The sequence below is a fragment of the Crocodylus porosus genome, unplaced genomic scaffold (assembly GCF_001723895.1).
Source record: "Crocodylus porosus isolate Cpor-Errol unplaced genomic scaffold, CroPor_comp1, whole genome shotgun sequence".
Taxonomy (NCBI): Eukaryota; Metazoa; Chordata; order Crocodylia; family Crocodylidae; genus Crocodylus; species Crocodylus porosus.
The window spans coordinates 96,729,483-96,748,498 of NW_017728943.1; the positions used below are offsets into that span (position 1 = coordinate 96,729,483).

General features: G+C 43.8%; 1 protein-coding gene across 1 annotated transcript in view; it reads right to left on the bottom strand.

The window, feature by feature from the left end:
- EDARADD (EDAR associated death domain) overlaps positions 1-19,016 on the bottom strand; it is a 31,113-nt gene that overhangs the window by 4,559 nt on the left and 7,538 nt on the right. The window contains exons 2-5 of the mRNA XM_019549829.1: positions 17,316-17,374; positions 15,037-15,076; positions 11,067-11,155; positions 3,596-3,641 (exon numbers count right to left, since the gene is read on the bottom strand). Coding sequence (XP_019405374.1) covers positions 3,596-3,641; positions 11,067-11,155; positions 15,037-15,076; positions 17,316-17,374 — 234 coding nt within the window. The remainder of the gene's footprint in view (positions 1-3,595; positions 3,642-11,066; positions 11,156-15,036; positions 15,077-17,315; positions 17,375-19,016) is intronic.

The window sequence follows — 19,016 nt, forward strand, 5'->3', positions numbered from 1 at the left end:
GACCTTGAAATAAACATACCTATAGTCATTTGCATACAGGAAAATGATCACAGCTATCAATAGACTTAGTTCATCCAGAACTGATGCATTTTACCTTTTTTGAAACTGCTGCAAGTTTCAAATGCTATAAACGCAGCATCATTTTTGTAACCACTTATATATAGTACAAACCCTGCCTGATACTGGTTCAAAGCCAAAAGGCTTCTGATTTACCACATACTTCATAAGGCTGGGCCCCACCAGAGTCAATAGTGTTTCAAGCCAGGGTGGTACCACAGCCCAGCACTGTGAACTTGTGTGTGTACTTGAGATACACCGCCAAAAACAATCCACCATCCATAAGTAGGCCCTGCCCCCACTCATGACTGGAATAAGGCACAGGCAAACCCCACTTAACATGGTTCCGCTTACCGCAGTTTCGCTATAGCACTCATTAAACAATACCTACCTGGTTTCACTTAGCACTCAGCAGCTTCATTATAATGCTCAGCGCAGGAGGTAAGGAGAAACAGTAGCAGCAGCAGCAGTGGTAGCAGCATCGAGTGAAGCAGTAAGTGGCAGCTGGTGGGGCCCAGGGTGGGGTGGCAGGAGCCCAGGGTTTGCTCCGGGGGAAGCGGTGGCAAGAAGGGGCAGGTGGGGGGCCGGGCAGCGTAAGCATGGACCCTGGGCTGGTGGGGCCCAGGGTGGGGTGGCAGGAGCCCAGGATCTGCTCTGGCCCATGCCAGTGGGCAGGGAGGAGTGGCGGTGGCAGTGAGAAGGGGCGGCAGGTAGCATGAGCATGGGACCTGGGCCAGCAGGAGTGTGGGGCCCAAGGCCAGGGCCAGCAGGAGTGCAGGGCCTGGGCCGGTGTGTGCCAGTGCTCAAGGACACATGTGCAGTGTCCCCCACCCCGGCCCACAGTGGAGCCAAGCCTGTGGAAACCCCCCCCCTTCCCTGGGCTGCAGCCCATGACCCATTCTGCTCCAGTCACGCACTCACCAGCTGGAGCCCCGCTGTTCTCCATTAATCCCTGCCTTCTCGCTGTTAATCCCTGAGCCGGCAGGTCCCCGACTCAGGCCCTGCAGGCAGGGTGGCTGGGGCAGCACACAGGTGGGCCCCTGTGGGTGTGGGCCAGCAGGGGCCATCGCAGCCACAAAACAATGAAGCTGGAAGGATCTGACGCCTTCCCTGGAGCCTGTGCAGCGCCTTGCGGGGAGCGGTAGAGCCAGGGCCAGCAGGAGCACAGGATCCAATTATATTTATTTACATTAAACCCTATGGGAAAATGGGTTTCGCTTAATGCAGCTTCACTTAGTGCTCAGTTTTTCTGGAACCAATTAAGAGCGCTAAGCGGGGGTTGCCTGTAACCTTGTCATGAGTCATGAGTCTTGGTATCCTCCAAACATTTATATGCAAATGAGGCACAGGGCAACCTGGCTTGGTTCTATCTCATGGAGGGCAGGGCCACACTAATAATCATATGTGCCAGGCTAAAAGAGGGTGTTGCAGTGCACCTTCAGTGCCTGACACTAAGGGCAGGAGCTAGGGGGATGGCTTGGAGTCTCCTGGTCCTGGGCATGACCTGAAACTGGCCCTGCCAAGGATGGGCAGCCTGGTGGGGCTGTTCATGGCAGGACAGCCCCCCAAGAAATGCCAGGCCAGTTACCACCCCGGTGAAAGGCGGGTCAGGGCACCTTAATAACCCTAGCCGCACAACACTGTGGGTAAGGGGGCGAGGCATGGCTACGGCCACCTGAGCCCCAGGGAGTGTAAGACCCCAGGAAAGGAGCAGGACTAGGCATGGCTGCAACCACCTGAAACTGCAGCTGTGAAAGACCTCAGAGGCACCAGGGAGGGAATAGTTGTGTAGTCCCAGAGAGGAGACAGTCATGGACCCCTAGAGAGAGGGCAGTAGCGAAGGCCCTGACAGGGGTTGAGTACAGCTGAGGGTCAGTCTGAAGGGCAGCCCCAGGGGTTGTGCTGAGTAGGGCTGTGGGACGGCCAGAAGGGCAGTACATGCGCCAAACCCTGTAAGATGAAATTGTTCTGTGTGAGAAGCCCAGTGAGGGGCTAGGGCGGAGTTAGCCCTCTGTCCAATGAACTGGCTGGCCACTACTCAGGTGAGGGTTGCGGGAGAGGCTCAAAAGACTTCATGTTGCCAACCGAGGCATGACTCGGATAAGCCTGATGGCCTATGGGGGCACTCATGCAGGACAGAGTGCAGGGGGTACAGCATTGTGCGGCAGGAAAGAGACCCTGTGAGGGAGGGTGAAATGCAAGAGGCCCCAGTGAGAGGGGGGCGGTATGAGTGTGTGAGTGAATGACACCTGACGAAGGACTAAGTTGGCCCAGTTTTAGGCTGGGAGCATAGCGTCATACTGGATGCCATCTGCAAGGCATAGACCATGGCATAGGGCAGTATGGAGCCATAGATAATGCCTCCTGGCATTGGGGTATGTAATGGGCAGCCTCCCACATTTACCACCAAGTTGTTGTAATAGTAAAGTTGTGGCAGGAGAGAGTGGGCAGACTGTGCTATGTAGAGAGGTGGGTGGGCTGAACTGAGACTCGGCCCCCAGCTTGCCCCTTCACGGAGGGAAGCAACAGAGGGATTCTGGGTGTACTGTTTGGGGCCCCATTTGGTGATGTCTGCCAGGCATTTAAGGCTGGTGAAGAAACAGGAATCACTGGAAATAGAAAACAAAGGCTAAGCTCTTCTGTGGGAGTGAAGAGGAAGTAAAAATGTATGCAACGTAGTGGCTCACCATGACCTAAACAAGAGTAAGCATTGAGGGGATCAACATGCAATGGGCACTACTACATATCTTATTCTGATGGGTTTTACTAATCACAATGGGGGATTACTTACATACTTTTCCCTTAGCTGTCCTCAGCCTTTTGGCTAGGAGCAAATAAGATTAGGGGGCATCTGAACTCCAAAGCTTTCAGGCTTGGGACTTGCATGTAGGATATCCCCTCCATGAAAAATAAGGTTCCCATCAGCATGTTTGCCCAAGAAGGACCATTTCTTTTATAGTTATGCTCAGTGTTGGCTACATTTAATTAACTTTGTTGTTGGTTTGCATTTCTCAGCACATGCTGCTTTTGGTAGCAGCTTAATGATAGATGATGTATTTAGTGAGATTTTCCCTTGTATACTAATATAAAATGAGGGATTTTTTTCTCCCATGCTAATTGGAGGAGCAAGGGGGAACCTCATCTTGTATTCAAGTAAATTCAAGTTACTGAAGAAAATATATAGAAAAATACTTTATGAGAAAAGTAAATAGGACTGCATTTAGATACAGAGCTTGAAGAAGCTCAAAGAATTGACCTCTGAAATCAGGTAGTAAAATGTTCTTTCTCATTTGCCCGGGATTGCCATTTGAAGAGCTAAACATAAAAGTTCTCACAATATGGAAAACTGCCTCTACAGGCTTATAAGTAGCTCAGATGGATATGAATAAAATACACAAACCCAATAAAATTGGGTAGGCCTCACATATTTTGAACCTCAAATATTTCTTGGTAATGCTAAACATCAGACTAACAAGGACTTAACTGAAGACACTCTAAAAATAACTAAGTACATGAATCAATAAATCTAAGAACTTACCTGAAAGTGATTCTCCAGTATGGTTTTGACTGTCATCCTCTTCTGGCTACAGGCAGAAAGAATCCATGGATTAAAATAATGTATCCAAATAATCTAGAATAATTTTCCTAATCTAATCTGTTACTGGGTGAAAGTTTGTTTAGAAAAAGAATTGAATTATCTAAAAAGGTCAGATAGGGAACAGAAAAAGGAGATATATCAGTTTTATCTCTCAAAAAGGAGACACAAAAGTTGATGAATTGCAGCCTTTTTATGCAACATCTTTACATTATGACCCACCATGTAATAGAAAAGCAAGTGTTTTTAACTATCTTCTTTGCATCAGCAAATCATTTTTGTTCTCAACAGTTATTTAATATCAGTCCATCTGTGAATGAGAGCAGAAAAGAACAGTACCACATACATACTATTTTATACACACACAAGTTGAATGACAAGTTATTCTTACTGTAATAAGAATCGTATCTCTGGAATAGTGTGTCCTCTCTCACACCACACCCATCTTTGTGGTAAGGTGGTTTGTTTAGGTTTTTTAATGCAGTTTTACTGATTTTCATTCAGGATTGACTGCAGGACTCAATGTCTGAAAATGGTTAGCTGTAACAAGGTACTTTCTAGTTTCTTTATTTTTTTCATAAGATACCAACAGCTGTTCAACAATTCCAGCTGCTTGACTTCTGAAGGTTCCCTCACTACTTTCTGAGGAAAGCGTGGCCTATACCTTCAGTTGGTGTAATCTGGCATAAACTGGGCTGCTAATACCACAAAAAGGGACTGTTCCCTTGACTTTGAGCAGCACTTTTTAAAGGCCTTTTTTATATCTGGGAAACAGTTCTAGACAAGAGCTGAACCTCCATCCTTGGAGCTTTTCAAGACTCAGCTAGACAAAACTTTGGCTGCAATGATCTCAGTTGAGGACGGCCCTGCTTTGAGCAGGGGGGCGTGAACTAGATGGCCTCCTAAGGTCCCTTCCATCCCTGACTTCCTATGATTCTATACATTTTGCTGGCTCATTTCTAACCCTCCTTCCTTTTAAAGTTAACATGCACACACTTTCTTGTCTACTAACCAAACACGACTCAGTAGTCAGAGGATACAGCACATGATTCTGTAACAGCTAACAAACAAAAGGACAGTGCCTTGATTCTTGGACTGGGACAAACTGAAAAAGGGAAAGAAGCGAGAACATTGACCCTGGTTCTTCCTACCCTTCTTGGGCGAATGTAAAGCCAGGTGGAATATCTTTACTGAAGATTTAAAGATCAAAGTATGGGAGGCTGGGAAGTCCATTAGATAACTACAGTAAGACACAGATGACTTTGGTATAGTATCTTTTATCCAAAAGTATCACAGACAACATCTTGCAGGCCATCCCTGCAAATACAAGCAAGCTATGTAGGTTATATAATGCACTGTAACACAATACCCTAGACCTACTAGCACTTTCCATATTAGTAAATTTATTATAAACAGTATATGGTTAAGTTGAATAGATATGATAAGCACTCACATGCACAGTCTAAGTTAATCAGAGCATGAAGAAGGAGCATGCCCCCGCTCCCAGCACCCTTAAAGAGCCTTACGGACAGACAGATACAGAGGCAGATGGACTAAGCCCTTTATATAGAGAGAGATCCAATCAGAAATTTCCCACTAAATGCTTAAGTGGCCCTGATCACAAAAGCAAATACTTTTAGCCATTTCCTTCCATTACCTTGTGGACAATTATCCAAAAAGCAAAAACATCACAGAATATGGTACATGCCTAAATGAAATCCAACAACACGTGAACCCTCATGACAATAAGACAAAAAAGGAAAAGGCTGTTTTTTAAATGTTTCCCCTTCCTACTAGTTTCTTTTCAGTTCGATCTAGGTAGAATGCAAGTTTGTTATTCAGGAGCTTTTCACTCAAAACTGCTATGTAGGTATCCAAGTTCAATAAAGCGTATGTATAGATATATCAGCTATCATTCACACAGAAGCCTATCTCCATTTTCTCGGATAGTTCTTGAACAAAAGGAGGCATTTTGGAGGCCTATGGAAAAAATTCCCAAAGGGGAATTTGGAAGGAAGAAGAAAAGCTTGTCACGAAAAGTCTTTGGCTGTGTCCAGATGAGCAGGGCTATGCACCTACAGCAGCACATATAGTAGCAGCACAAATTCACAGCACTACTTTGTGCCATGCTGCATGCCCCTACATGTGTGTTTTGCTGTGGGGCCCTGTCTCCCACTTTGCGCAAACTGTCTGTGCCCAACTCCTCCTGGCTCCCAGTGTGCTGGAGCAGCTGGGGCACAAATGGAGGAGAGGAAATGCTCTGGCTGGCAGCCAAAGCATCTCCCTGGAAGACCAAGCCACCATTTGTTCTGGTACATGCTACTATAGCATGCACCATGTGTGGGGGCTTTTTCTTTTGCTACCAGGAAATCCCACTAGCAAATTTTGCTCCCATGCTGCAAATCTGCAGTGCGTGGTATGTTTTAACATTCCATGTGTGAGGTTTGGTGCCAGCACAAAGAGGTTTTGTGGCACCAAAAGCCACACATGCCGGCATGTGGGCACACAGCCTTTGGGTTCATGGGTGACTCTGAAAGGATCTAAGAAATGAATGTCTTTCCCTTGATTTATGCCTACTTAACATTAAATTTTAAATAATGCATATATTTACCAAAAAAACTCGAATGGGTTCTTTTTGTCTCATGATTTCTTATTTTTTATGGTGAATACAGGTCACTTTTTCAGACATTTCCCTGAAACCTGGGACTTCAACCAAACATTAAAAATCTCAGCACTTGAGACAAAATTGCAAAAGTTGCTTATGCTAGGATCACAAAATCAGAAGCATGAAAGAAAGTAAGAATCTATTTCTCTTGAACTCTGACCTGAATGCTAATTTTTTGTGTAATGAAAAAGACATCTTTTTGGTGAGCTGTATATATTTCAAAAGGCCACTAATTTGTAACATCTATCCCAAAATGTCTGTTTTACCAGTTCATTTATTTTAATTTTTATCAACTAAAGTGCAGTTAGATGTATTTAACATCATTTTATCTCAAAAGTAATTTAACTGTCTATAGCAGGGGTGGGCAATTATTGTGGCTGAAAGGCCACTTAACGAGTTTTGGTGAGCTGTTGAGGGCTGCAAGGGTAGCCCCACCCCCTGGCCGCCATCTTGGGACCGGAAGTCCTGTCCCCTAACCCCTAACCTTTGCCACCAGAGGTCCCTCCCCTTGCCCGGGAAGTACTCCATTTGGGAAAGGAGTTTGCCATTTTGGAACTGGAAAAAAACTAAATTATATAGTAAAAATCAAGCATCCATAATAATATATTTTAATTGCATTTTTAAAAAATATTTTTTTCCTGATTTGTGTGTGTGTGCATCATGTATATAGAGGTGATTGCATAATAGCTCAAAATGAAATCTTACTCATATATTGTGGCAGGTGTGGAGGGGTATGGGTGGGTGGATATGGGGCTTGTGAGGGACTGTGGGTGTGTGTGTATGTGGGGTGTGGGTAGTGAGCAGGGCTCCCCCCAGAGGCACACAGGTGTCTGTGTGCAGAAGGTGCATGTGGGGAGGGGTATGGGGTGTAGGGCTTGTGCAGGGACATGGGGGTGTGGGTTGGTGCGGTGTTTGTGGAGTGTGTGATTGTGTCTGGGGGAGGGTATGGTTGTGGGGTTTGTCAGTATGGTGGGGTGTGCAAAAAAGCCCCCAGTGTGTACACTCTTTAGCTGGTCAGCACCTGCCCCCCTCCCCAGAACAGCCTGGAGCCCATGCACCCTGAAGCGCCTCCCCTCCACCGCCAACAGTGTACAGCCACCACCCTGCCCTGCACGCACTCCAGACTGACACTGGCAGGAGTGGACCAGCTGGAACCCACACCACAGCCTGACCCAGCCCACACATGCTCCAGACTCGTTTGCTCATGCTAAACAGCAGCAGCACCGGCGGGGCAGAAACTGTTTCTCGGCATGGAGGGAAAAGTGGCTCCTCCCCCTTGCAGCTGCCCAGTGCTTCCTGCTACAGCCACCTGGAGCCTGTGCTGGGCTGCCCTGTGGGTCCTCTGTGCTGCCACCGCTGCCCCACAGGGCAGCCCAGAGGTGGTGGTGATGGCGGCGGAGCTGCAGAGCAGCCCAGGAGTGGGCTCCAGGCAGCTATAGCAGGAAGCACCAGGCAGTGGCGAGGCGGGGGTGGGGGGCACTTTTCCCCAACACTGAGCAACAGTTTCTGCCTGGCCGGCGCTGCTGCTGCCACTATATAGCATGAGCAGGCGAGTCTGGAGCAGGTGCGGGGTGGGCCGGGTCAGGGCTGTGACACAGGTCCATACTAGCACTGTGGGGTTGGGGCCAGTAGCAGCCAGAAGGAGCTGCTGCCGCCCCCTGGCTGCCTCGAAAGGCAGTTCAGCTGTAGAGCTGCCCCAGCCCTGCTGTGTGCCCAGGGGGTGGCAGGATGTGCCACAGTCAGACAGTGCCTGGGATAAGCGAGACCAAGGAAACCACCACAGGCCAAACAAAGCCCCTCCACAGGCCAGATGATGTATTTTGCCCACCCCGGTCTAGAGAATATTGTTAATTAGCCAAACAAAACTATAAATGTGTCCTGTGCTTGTGCAGAAGGCAACTAGAAACAAATGTACTCTCTAGGCAAGATGGAATTTTAATCCAAAAAAGGTCAAAAGTTTGCCCATGCCTGTATGGCCCAGCAGGTTGGGTAAAGGCACCTCAGTTCCTGCAGCCAATGGCAATCAAACATGCAGTTTGGCAAGTATCACATCCATCTGCCTTTGATCCTTCAGCCCAAATAACCAGATAACCATCTGCAACCAAGAGCTTAAGTCCAGAGCAAAGCCCAAACCACAGCCTGGTATAAACAGCAAAATACCTTAACCACTCTGCCACTGGGCCCCACAAGGGCTCTACAAATCTAAATATATCAAAACATAAGTATAATGAAGCACTATTACAAAACCCCCTTAAATATAAGCAGAGTTTCAGTATAGTAGCAGAGGCCTAATTTGACAACAGCCCCTTTCCTCTTCACAATAGAAATGACGACAGACCCACTCTGTTATCAAGGAAAGCTCTGTTGAACTGCCAGTCCGTGGGCTTACATGCAGTCCCTGAGGGGTTAAGCTGCAACTCCTGAGCTCTTAGTCCAGGCACTTCTCTTTTTTTCTTTTTTGCTGCTGTCACTAGAGTCCCCAGGCTCTCCCTTCTTCCTCCAGCTTCTACTGCCCATCCCCACCTTGCACATGATGTGGCAGGGTCCCCTGTTGCGTGGGGGCTCACAATATAGGGGTGAGGAGTTGACTCACATGGTGTGGCATGTGGCCTGCACTGTGTGTACCTGGGGTCCTGCAGCCCCAACACTCAGAAGTGGGACAGCCCTGATCTAAAGTGGCCATCCAGTAGATCTGTTCCTAGGGAAAGCATCTGTGACAAGATCTGGAGTAAGAAATTCCTGCTTAACCATCTCCCTCTAGTCTAGTACCATTTCTCTACTTTACCCTGTCCTCCTCTGCTCAGCCCAGGGCAAAAAAACCCTAAAAATTCAGCCTGTAACACTCATCTGATAGACAGCAACTGTGGAATACTCAGTGTCACCCATGTCCAGCACAGTAAAACATAACCTTTAGCAATATGTAGTTTCATCATGGGGAAATACCGTCCCACAGTCAAAGCATAATGGCTTAGTGTAAAACAGAAACCCTCTGTCTCCTCTACCCCAACTCCAATGCTACTGTGGTAGCTCCTGCCTTAGCTACATATCCCCTATAAGGCAGGTGAGAGGTGAAAGCTAGATGACTGATCTGTACAGTTGTGAATCCAGTAAATTGCTTTGTAATCTCATCTCTATTCCAGTATGGAAAACATTTTGGTAGAACCAGAAGAAGCCTGCACCTCCCAGGCAGCCTGCACCCCCTATGAGAGCTCTTGGCACTCTGCTTACTCAACCTCATCCGTTCTGCTTTTGGCTAGGTAAGATTGTGATGGGTGGGTAGTACACTTGGGTCTCTCTTATGCAAATTCATTTTGTGCAAAATCACTTACATGTGACAACCGTATCTATACCAAAAACTCACTTTGTTTGCTTCTTCGCATAAGATAGAATTTTTCTCACACAATGCGGCTACGCAGTAATGTGAATGAAACATTGTGGGAGGGTGACTGGGGCGGGTATACGACACCATCCTGCACTTGCCTCAGTCTCGCATTGTTCATAGTTCCTTGCACTCATATTGTGGTGCATCATTTGCCTTTATTATTGAATTTAGTGAAATGTTGTCTAAGCAATCTTCTAGTGCATCTCCTAACTCTGTCCTGAGCCAGCCATGAAGTGAAAAAGGAGGCTGGTACGTATTCCTATTAATTACATGGAATAATGGATTCACTTTATGCAAATTCACTTCATGCAAGTTTTTCTTGGAACGCAACCCTTGCATAAAGAGAGTTTCAAATGTACTTGCTCCTGTAAGAACAATTCAATTCTGGATATAACTGAATCATATTAACAGATTTCATCCAACTATAACTGATATCACTAAATTCACACAGGATGAAACTCAAGTCATATCAGCAGTAGTCAGCACATCAATTATACATCAACTCTACTCTACCTAAATCATAAGGACTTATGGAGCACATCAACCTTTTGTTTGCCTTTGCACAAACGTACATTTCAACCAATTCTTAAACAGATTCAGGAATAAATTCAGGAAAATTTGGTTGGGAATACAATAACTCCATGCTGTCTAAAAATTGCTGTGATAAACGTGTTTTCCTATGCTCCTATGCTACTTTAATATCCTTACTGAATTCATAACAATCTAGTTTAATATGAATTAAGGATTTCTCAAACACATACAAACAGTCCTCGACTTACAACATTTCGAGTTACGTTTCACACTTGCAATGTTTATAAATTGACATCCTGTTTCAACTTTATGATGTCAGTTTTGACTTTACAACGCTTGATCCGATGCAACGCCACGCCAGCAAACAAGTTCACTGCATCGCTCATCTCCCTGGAGAACATCTGTCCAAACTTCCTTGGACACTTTCTTTAAGAAAGCAGACAAGACTCCAGAAAAACCTGCAGCCAAGACTCCTGAGAAGACTCCAGCCAAGAACCCTTCAAGAAGTCCAACCAAGAGCCTTTCAAAAAGTCCAGCAAAGTCACCTCAAAGAAGTCCTTCGAAATCAATATGATTGCTATTTACAATATAAATACATTAATGTAGCTATATTACTCATCTATAATTGATTGAGTACAAAATTCTGGGCTATTTTTGGTGAAAATAGGGTATTGGGCCTTGGCTCAGGAACCAATCCCCCATCTATAACATTGTTTCTTATGAGAAAATTGGTTCCAAGTTACAATCGTTCAACTTAAGATGCAGTTTTCAGGAACCAATTGTGTCCTAAGTCTGAGGACTGCCTGTAATTCGAATATGAACTGTATAATCCTTACCTGTTGTATCAGGCCAGAATCTGATGTAAGACTCCTGATGTTTACAGATGCTATTTCCAATGTAACTTGATCTGTTAGGTACTCCTCATCTAAGACAAAGAGAGTCTGAAATGTTGATCTTTCATCCAAATCAAAACTTAAATAACAAGATGCGAGGGTATGGTTGTGGGGTTTGTGGGACAGGGTCTGTGGGTATGGTGGGGTGTGCAAAAAAGTCCCCAGTGTACACACTACAAAGCTGGTCAGCACCCATCCCTTGCCCCGGAACAGCCTATTTAAATAAGTAGGTCCAGATACTCTTCACCCAAGGGTGCTGAGGGAATTGGCAGGGGTCATAGCAGGGCCCCCGGCATGGCTTTATGAGCACTCATGGGGCTCTGGCCAGTACCAGAGGATTGGAAAAGGGCCAATGTGGTCCCCATTTACAAGAAGGGGAAAAAGGAGAACCCCGGCAATTATAGGCTGGTCAGTCTTACCTCAGTCCTTGGGAAGGCCTTTGATAAAATTATCAGGGAGCACATCTGCAAGGGCCCAGCAGAAAAGGTAATGCTCAGGGGCAAGCAACATGGGTTCATTGAGGGCAGGTCCTGCCTGACTAACCTAGTTTCTTTTTGTGATCAGGACACACAGTTCCTGGACAAGGGTGTCAGGGGATGTCATCTTCCTGGACTTTAGGAAGGCCTTTGACACAATTTCCCACCACATTCTCGTAAAAAAATCTTAGTGACTGCAGCAATGATGCCTACACAGTGAGATGAGTGGCAAACTGGCTAGATGGTTGCACCCAGAGAGTGGTGGTAGATGGGTTGACCTGGAAGGGTGTGGGCAGTGGAGTTCCCCAGGGCTTGGTCCTGGGGCCTGTACTGTCCAACATATTTATCAGTTATCTGGATGTGGGTGTGGAATGCACACTGCCCAAGTTTGCTGACAACACCAAGTTGTGGGGTGAGATGGGCATGCTGGAGGGGAGGGGCAGAATCCAACTAGATCTAGACAGGTTACAGAGGTGGGCGGATGAGAATAGGATGGAATTCAATGCAGACAAGTGCAGGGTGCTGCATCTAGGGAGAAAGAACCAGTAACACACGTATAGGCTGGGGAACACCCTTCTTGTCAACACAGTGGCAGAAAGGGATCTTGGAGTCATTGCTGACTTCAGAATGAACATGAGCCACCAATGCGAGGAAGCGGTCAGTAAAGTTAACCACACCTTGTCGTGCATCTATAGATGCATCACAAGCAGGTCCAGGGAGGTGATCCTTCCCCTCTATGCGGCACTGGTCAGGCTGCAGCTGGAGTACTGCGTCCAGTTCTGGGAGCCGCACTTCAAGAGGGATGTGGACAACATGGAGAGGATCCAGAGAAGGGCCACTCGCATGATCGGGGGCAGGGGGCAGGCCCTACGAAGAGAGGCTGAAGGGCCTGAATCTATTCAGCCTCCACAAGAGAAGGCTGAGAGGGGATCTGGTGGCCATTTACAAACTCACCAGGGGGGACCACTGAGAATTGAGGGAGGCTCTGTTGCCCCTGGCACCACCCAGGGTTACTAGGAATAATGGCCACAAACTGTTAGAGAAGGTTCAGGCTGGACATCAGGAGACATTACTTTACAGTTAGGGCTGCCAGGCTCTGGAATGGGCTCCCAAGTGAGGTGGTACTCTCTCCTGCCTTGGGGGTCTTGGAGGCTGGACAGATATTTGGCTGAGGGTGATATGACCGTGGCACCCATTCCTGCCCGGGGCAGGGGATCGGACCGGATGATCTGTTTAGGTCCCTTCCGACCCCAAGCACTATGAAACTATAAGATTCCCCAATACCAGACTCTGCAAATATGTATCTAACCATGTTTAATCCCTTACAATAACTGGTCATTTGCATGACTCGGAAATACAAAATAGATTTAAACTGCTAATGGCTGAGGTAATCATTTGACTACAGACAGAAATCAATCCTTCAGCATTCAGATATTTTTACAATATTCGTTCTGTACTGCAGAAAAAGGTACTCTGCACTAGAGGCTTTAAGATATGTCAATTTTTTTAAAGGGGGAACGACTAATCCCATATTCTATATAAAGGCAAAATGTAAACAAAGACAAATAGAATTCTACTATGTACTAAAATATCAGGCCCACATACTCTGTGAAGTAAACCTATCAGTTAGCTAGCAGTTTTAGTCATATTTAAAAGTCTGGGGTTTTTTGTTTTATTTTTTTTTAATCGTGTTTGATAGTTATAACAATTCATGTTCTTGAGCAGACAGAGGAAAATATCTAAGGAACAATCTAAGACTGATGTCATAGTTTCAAAACCCACAGCAATGGAAAGCATATATAGAAAACCAACTTCAAGGGAAAAAATGATATTTTAGAACTTAACACAGAGAGGTGTTTCCCATCACTTCCTATTCTGAAACAGGAAATGCTAAGCTATATTCATACTTCTGTATCATTATACTGATCAGGATGAAATAGAAACTAAAATGAAAAATAAACCAATTCAATTTCCTTTTCACAGAAAGTACTACAATTTACACGTTTTCAATTTTCCTTTTAATTAATCTTTTTAAATATGTAGCGTAGGATTTTACGCAACACTGAGATTATATATTTGGAAATCTAATTTCCTTTTGAAAGGAAGATGCAAGGGCATAATGCCTTTAAAGTAAGAAAAATGGGGCTTAAGCTTTCTTTAGTTTTGGTAATCTCACCTAAGACAATGACTACCTGATTGGCTTTGGAGCCACATGGCCAAGCTAAACTAACCAAAGAGTATATACTATATACCATGCCATATACACCCTGAGGTGAAAATGTTTTAATTGGAGTGGTAAACCTCCTTAGGGTTTACAAAACTTAGATACATACTTGCTTTAAACAATTATGCTGCATGAGTTGCCTTATTTACAACTGCAGTAAAGCATATCAGTGCATACAGGAACAAATTGGTTGGATAACATTTTCTGCAAAGAGCAGCAGCTGATAAACTGAAAAGCCACTTCTGGCTAGGAGCCAAGGTCTGAGTATCATTGTTGTAAGAAGAACTAATCCCAAAAAAATGAGTAATCTGCCAGCACTAAACATAGTTTATTTGGGAATCCAAAGTATTCACAGCCCGCTACTCCATTCTTGTCTGTGGAAATCCATGATACTCTTGGCTCCTTGAAGTCTCCAAAAAGTACTCAGTCCTCTTCTGGAAACAAGCCACTGTTAGCTTGTCGAACTGTTTTCAACTATCCGTCTCCAACAATAATTGGCTTTTCTAGCTTCATATCTTGTTTCCCTGGATAGCAATGTGGGCCTGATAGGCATTGAAGAATTCAGAATTCAGCACCTGTGATATTCCTGGTGAATTTCTGACAAGCTGCAGGCAGACTGGGAACCCAGGGCAAAGCCATGTCTAAAATAACATTTTATTTCCCCGTAATTTGGACCCTTATAACATGTGGTCCTTGCAGTGGCAGGACACCAACCGTGCCTTCGTTCCCCTGCTGTACCTGTGGCAAGTTAAGGGCTGTTTCTGATGTTTCCCTCACAGCTGTATGTGAGGGCTGTTCCCCAGGCTCTCCCTTCTTGTCTATGTTAGACAAGCACCTGTCTAAAATGGTATAGACAGAAGTGATTCTGCTTTGAGCAGGGGGGTGGACTAGGTGACCTCCTGGGGTCTCTTCCAGCCCTACTTTGCTATGATTCTAAGATTTGTCTTTTAGCTTGTACCATTGCAGCTTCCTTCAAAGTGAGAAACAAGATCTTTCATTCATAGTAGAAGCAGCTTTTAGACCAAAGATGAACTCAGATGGCAAACACTGGAAAAGAATATAACTGACTGGCTTAAAAATAAATTCATTCTAATACAAAAGTACAGGAGAAAAAAGATTATTCCAGTGCATTAAAAGACACCTGGGATTTTACCAAATGCAAGTACAGTGATGTACCAGGTTTATAACAACAGATAGAGTTTGCTGTACTTACCTTTAGGTAGTGCAGTATCTTGAACAGGATACTTTTCTGTCTGTCCAAAAAAGGGCACACAAATATTTATTATTTTCATTATGCCTATCTTGAATGAAAAATACACTGGAAACTTTATCACTAACTGTGTATGTTCTTAAATCTTCCTAGTTCATTTTCTGTAATATAGTAATGAATTTATTAGATAGAAGCCAAACAGATACTAGCCCAGGCAGTTGACGCTTCACAATCCTGTGTTTATGTGATGTGTTGCTTTGCTTCAGTTTCTGCAGTGTGGTTTAATAGACTAAGCATAGAATGGGAAGATAAGAAATTCTACATTTTAATATTGTCTGTCACTAGCCTCTATTTCCCTGGGTTGGACTTCAGTCTTGTCAGACTACACCATGAGTAATTACACTGACTTTATAGGTGTATCAGCAGGGATATATTTGGTCCCTCTATTAATGTTGTTTCACTGAAAAAAAACAATCAAAGTTGTGCTTACTTAAAAAACAGAACTAAAACCTGATTACAATGCAACACTAAGCTACAGTTTGCCAGTTTAAGGACCTGTCTGCTGATTTACAGCACAAAGATGCATTCAGTTTTCAATGCTGTACTTTACTATTATATGTAGCCACCTGCCTCCTGAAATATGACCTCTAAGAGTGTTTCCCAACCTTTTCCAACCCAACCCAAAATTTTCTGCGGCACACCTGTTAAGACATTCCCCATCCTCATACCTATTGTAGCTCATTGCCACAGCAAAATTCCATGGCGTATCTGTTCATTTCTGACGGCACACTTTTGTGATGCGGCACACTTGTTAGGAAACAGTGCTCTAATAGACATTACTGTGTCCACTATCTACTATAAGAATCCTTCCTCATTTTTTTAAAGAAACCCTTACTTACCATAATTAAAGCCCTCCTAATTTGGAAATACATACATTTCTCACAGACATATATACACATGTACTTAAAAGTAGCCTACATTTATCTCAAGAAGAGAGTAACTCCTTTCCACTTTTCTTGAAAGTTTCCTTAGTATGATCATTTTTGTTAATGTAACCAGGCATAAGCCACAAAAATGGTCATAAATATCTAAATCCTAAATCAAGGTCTACTACGATGAAACTCTGTTGTCTCATAGCTGCAATGGGCTTCCACATAGGCTCAGAGCTGCCATGGACCCCAGTGTGGAACCTCCATCCATGTATCTGTGGGTCCCAATACAGGAACAGGGGTTAACTTACTAAACTACCTTCCCAAAAATCCACAGGTTAAGATCAACATTTATATCCCCATTCAAGTTTCTGCTGACCTTACACTAAAACATTCAGATTAAAAAGACAAAACCCAGGGAAAGTAATAGCTTATGCACTTGTTATCCATATGCCACATGAAGAAACTCATATCTTGTAAATAAGATAAGGTACTTTTATAAACAATCATATCACTATATTAAACAGAAATCTTCTCTGTGCTGCCTAGTATAACAATAATGTTATCATCAGCCTCTTATCTATTGTTGCCCAGCGTACACATACGACACTCAAGTTCAAAAAGTTCTCTAAAGATTACAAGACTTTTAATATTCTTTTACCCGATATACTCCTTGTCCCAGCATAAGACTTGTTTGTCTGAATAACTTAAGAAACGCCGAAAAAGAAAAGCCTGAGGTGAAGGGTGGCTGCCTCCTTGTCAGCAAAACTGAATAAATGTTGTTTACTCTTTTCCCTCAGTTCACCGTGCATGGCAGACCCTTCTGTCTTCTGCCTTTCTAACTCCTTATCTCCTCATCAGACGCTGTATTTAACGGAAAGACTGAGACAACATGCAAGCAATACCTAAGTTTCCCATTTGATGATCTTGTGGCTCACACCAATACCAGAGAAGAGTCATAGTTCAGATCTTGTTCTTCTGAATTATTATTTTTATAAACATTTGGAACACAGTAGCACATAGAGAGCCCAAACCAAAATTAAGTATGCCAGGCACTATATAAGCGTGTAATAAGAAAGAGTTCCCAAAGTGATTACAATTTAAATGTTGATTTCACCCACAGACATCTGTTAATCTAAACATATTATAGAATGTACTCATTCATATTTCTATAGACAGCAGAAAGGATGTCACCTAGATAAAGTTTAATTGGGTTCCATAATAAAGGTTACCAAAACCACTGCACGTGTACCTAATTTAAAGATTTTAAGCCCACGTCAGTGTTACCTAGCTGAAAAGCTACACACAAAACATTAAAATGCATATTATTATACCACAATCAAATGCACTTACCATTTCTAAGGAAAAAGTGCTTGGATCTGTATCTTCAACTGGCTCTTTTTCAGCATGATCTACCAGAAATAAGCAAGCATTTCCTTGTTATCATCTTCCAAATCTTTTGTCTGGGCACTCATATATTTTTTTCATTTTCCAATCAAGAGACGAGTTTCTCTGTACAGCAGTTATGTAAAACTTCATTTGGTATAGGAAAATGCAACAAAGTATGAAATAGTTTCATTAAATACAGTTACACAGGTAATAACAATAGACTCAAATTAATATTTTATTTTTAATTAATAAAGAATTCGGCAATAAACTAACCCAAATAACAGCTGGAAGCAAAGAGAAGCAACCAAACAAAAAATCCTCTTTCAGAATGTCAGTAATTAGTTACTTATTAGCAGTCTTCTCTATACAGTAAGGTACTCTTGTCCTAGGAAAAAAATATAACTCAGGACAACCAACATTATATAGATTATAACTCAAAACCTAATGGAAAAGCATGTTTGGAGTAAAGGTTGAGATACTTTATACATTATTTATATATGTCATAACATTTGTATATGTTCACTGGTGCCTCTGCCAAAGGATACCAGTTTGGGCATCTATTCTATTAAAGGATGTCTATTCAGACCCTAGAAAAAAAACAAAGACCAACAGACTCTCTCTATGCGTGAGGAAGGGCGGCTGTGCCTGAAAGCTTGCAAAGAACAATTTTCCAACTATTCCGTTGGTCTAATAAAAGATATCACATTTATGCAAAAAACACTATCTGCCAAAGGACACCAAAACACTTATTTCTAAGAATCTCACTGACAAGTCATTAAGTATTACCCTGCTTTTACCGACTGCTAAATTGCAGCATAATGGTTGATTCTTGACCAAGGCTATGCAATGCATTAGTGGCAGAGCCAAAAACAGAAACCAAGATTTAACATCCAGTCTCTCCTTTCAATTACTACATGCCTCTCCAGAGAGAAGGATCTTCTGTGGGTGAGAAGCACCTCAGCATAAATTATGAATAGTATTTGAACCAACATCGCAGGATTTGGGCAAGTAAGAGGTTTGCCCTTCATTATTCTCATCCTTGCCCCAAAAGATTCAGGGTCCACTTTCCAATCAGTAAATGCCAGATGTTATTCCATAAGTTTGCCAAAGATGCTAAGTGAGGTAAATATTACCTGCTCTCTCTCCTTTCTCTAACCAGTGTCTCAGTTCACAGCTCATCTAACTGGGGAAATGGAAAACAAAGATCATCATATGAAAACTGAGCCTTGACATAAGAATGGGCTGCATGGATACTAGCCCACTGCTGCAACCTGACCATGGGGGAGAAGAGTACTAAAATTGCCTTTTTTTAGCCTATTTTTGATTGAAATCAATAAAAGTGACTTTATGACACTGGAAGTGAGAGATTCCAATCATTTCACTGTGACATTATATGGCAAAGTATACCAGGTTTCATAGATGTCATAGACATTTGGGCTGGAAGGGACCTTGGAAGATCATCGAGTCCATCCCCCCACCCAAGGAGCAGGAAGTCACCTGGGGTCATAGGATCCCAGCAAGATAAATATCCAATTTTCTCCTGAAGGTGTTCAATGTAGGTGCTTGAACCACCTCCAATGGCAGGCTATTTCAGACCTTGGGGGCTTGGACAGTAAAGAAATTCTTCCTTATGTCCAGCCTGAAATGGCCTTGCAGGAGTTTGTG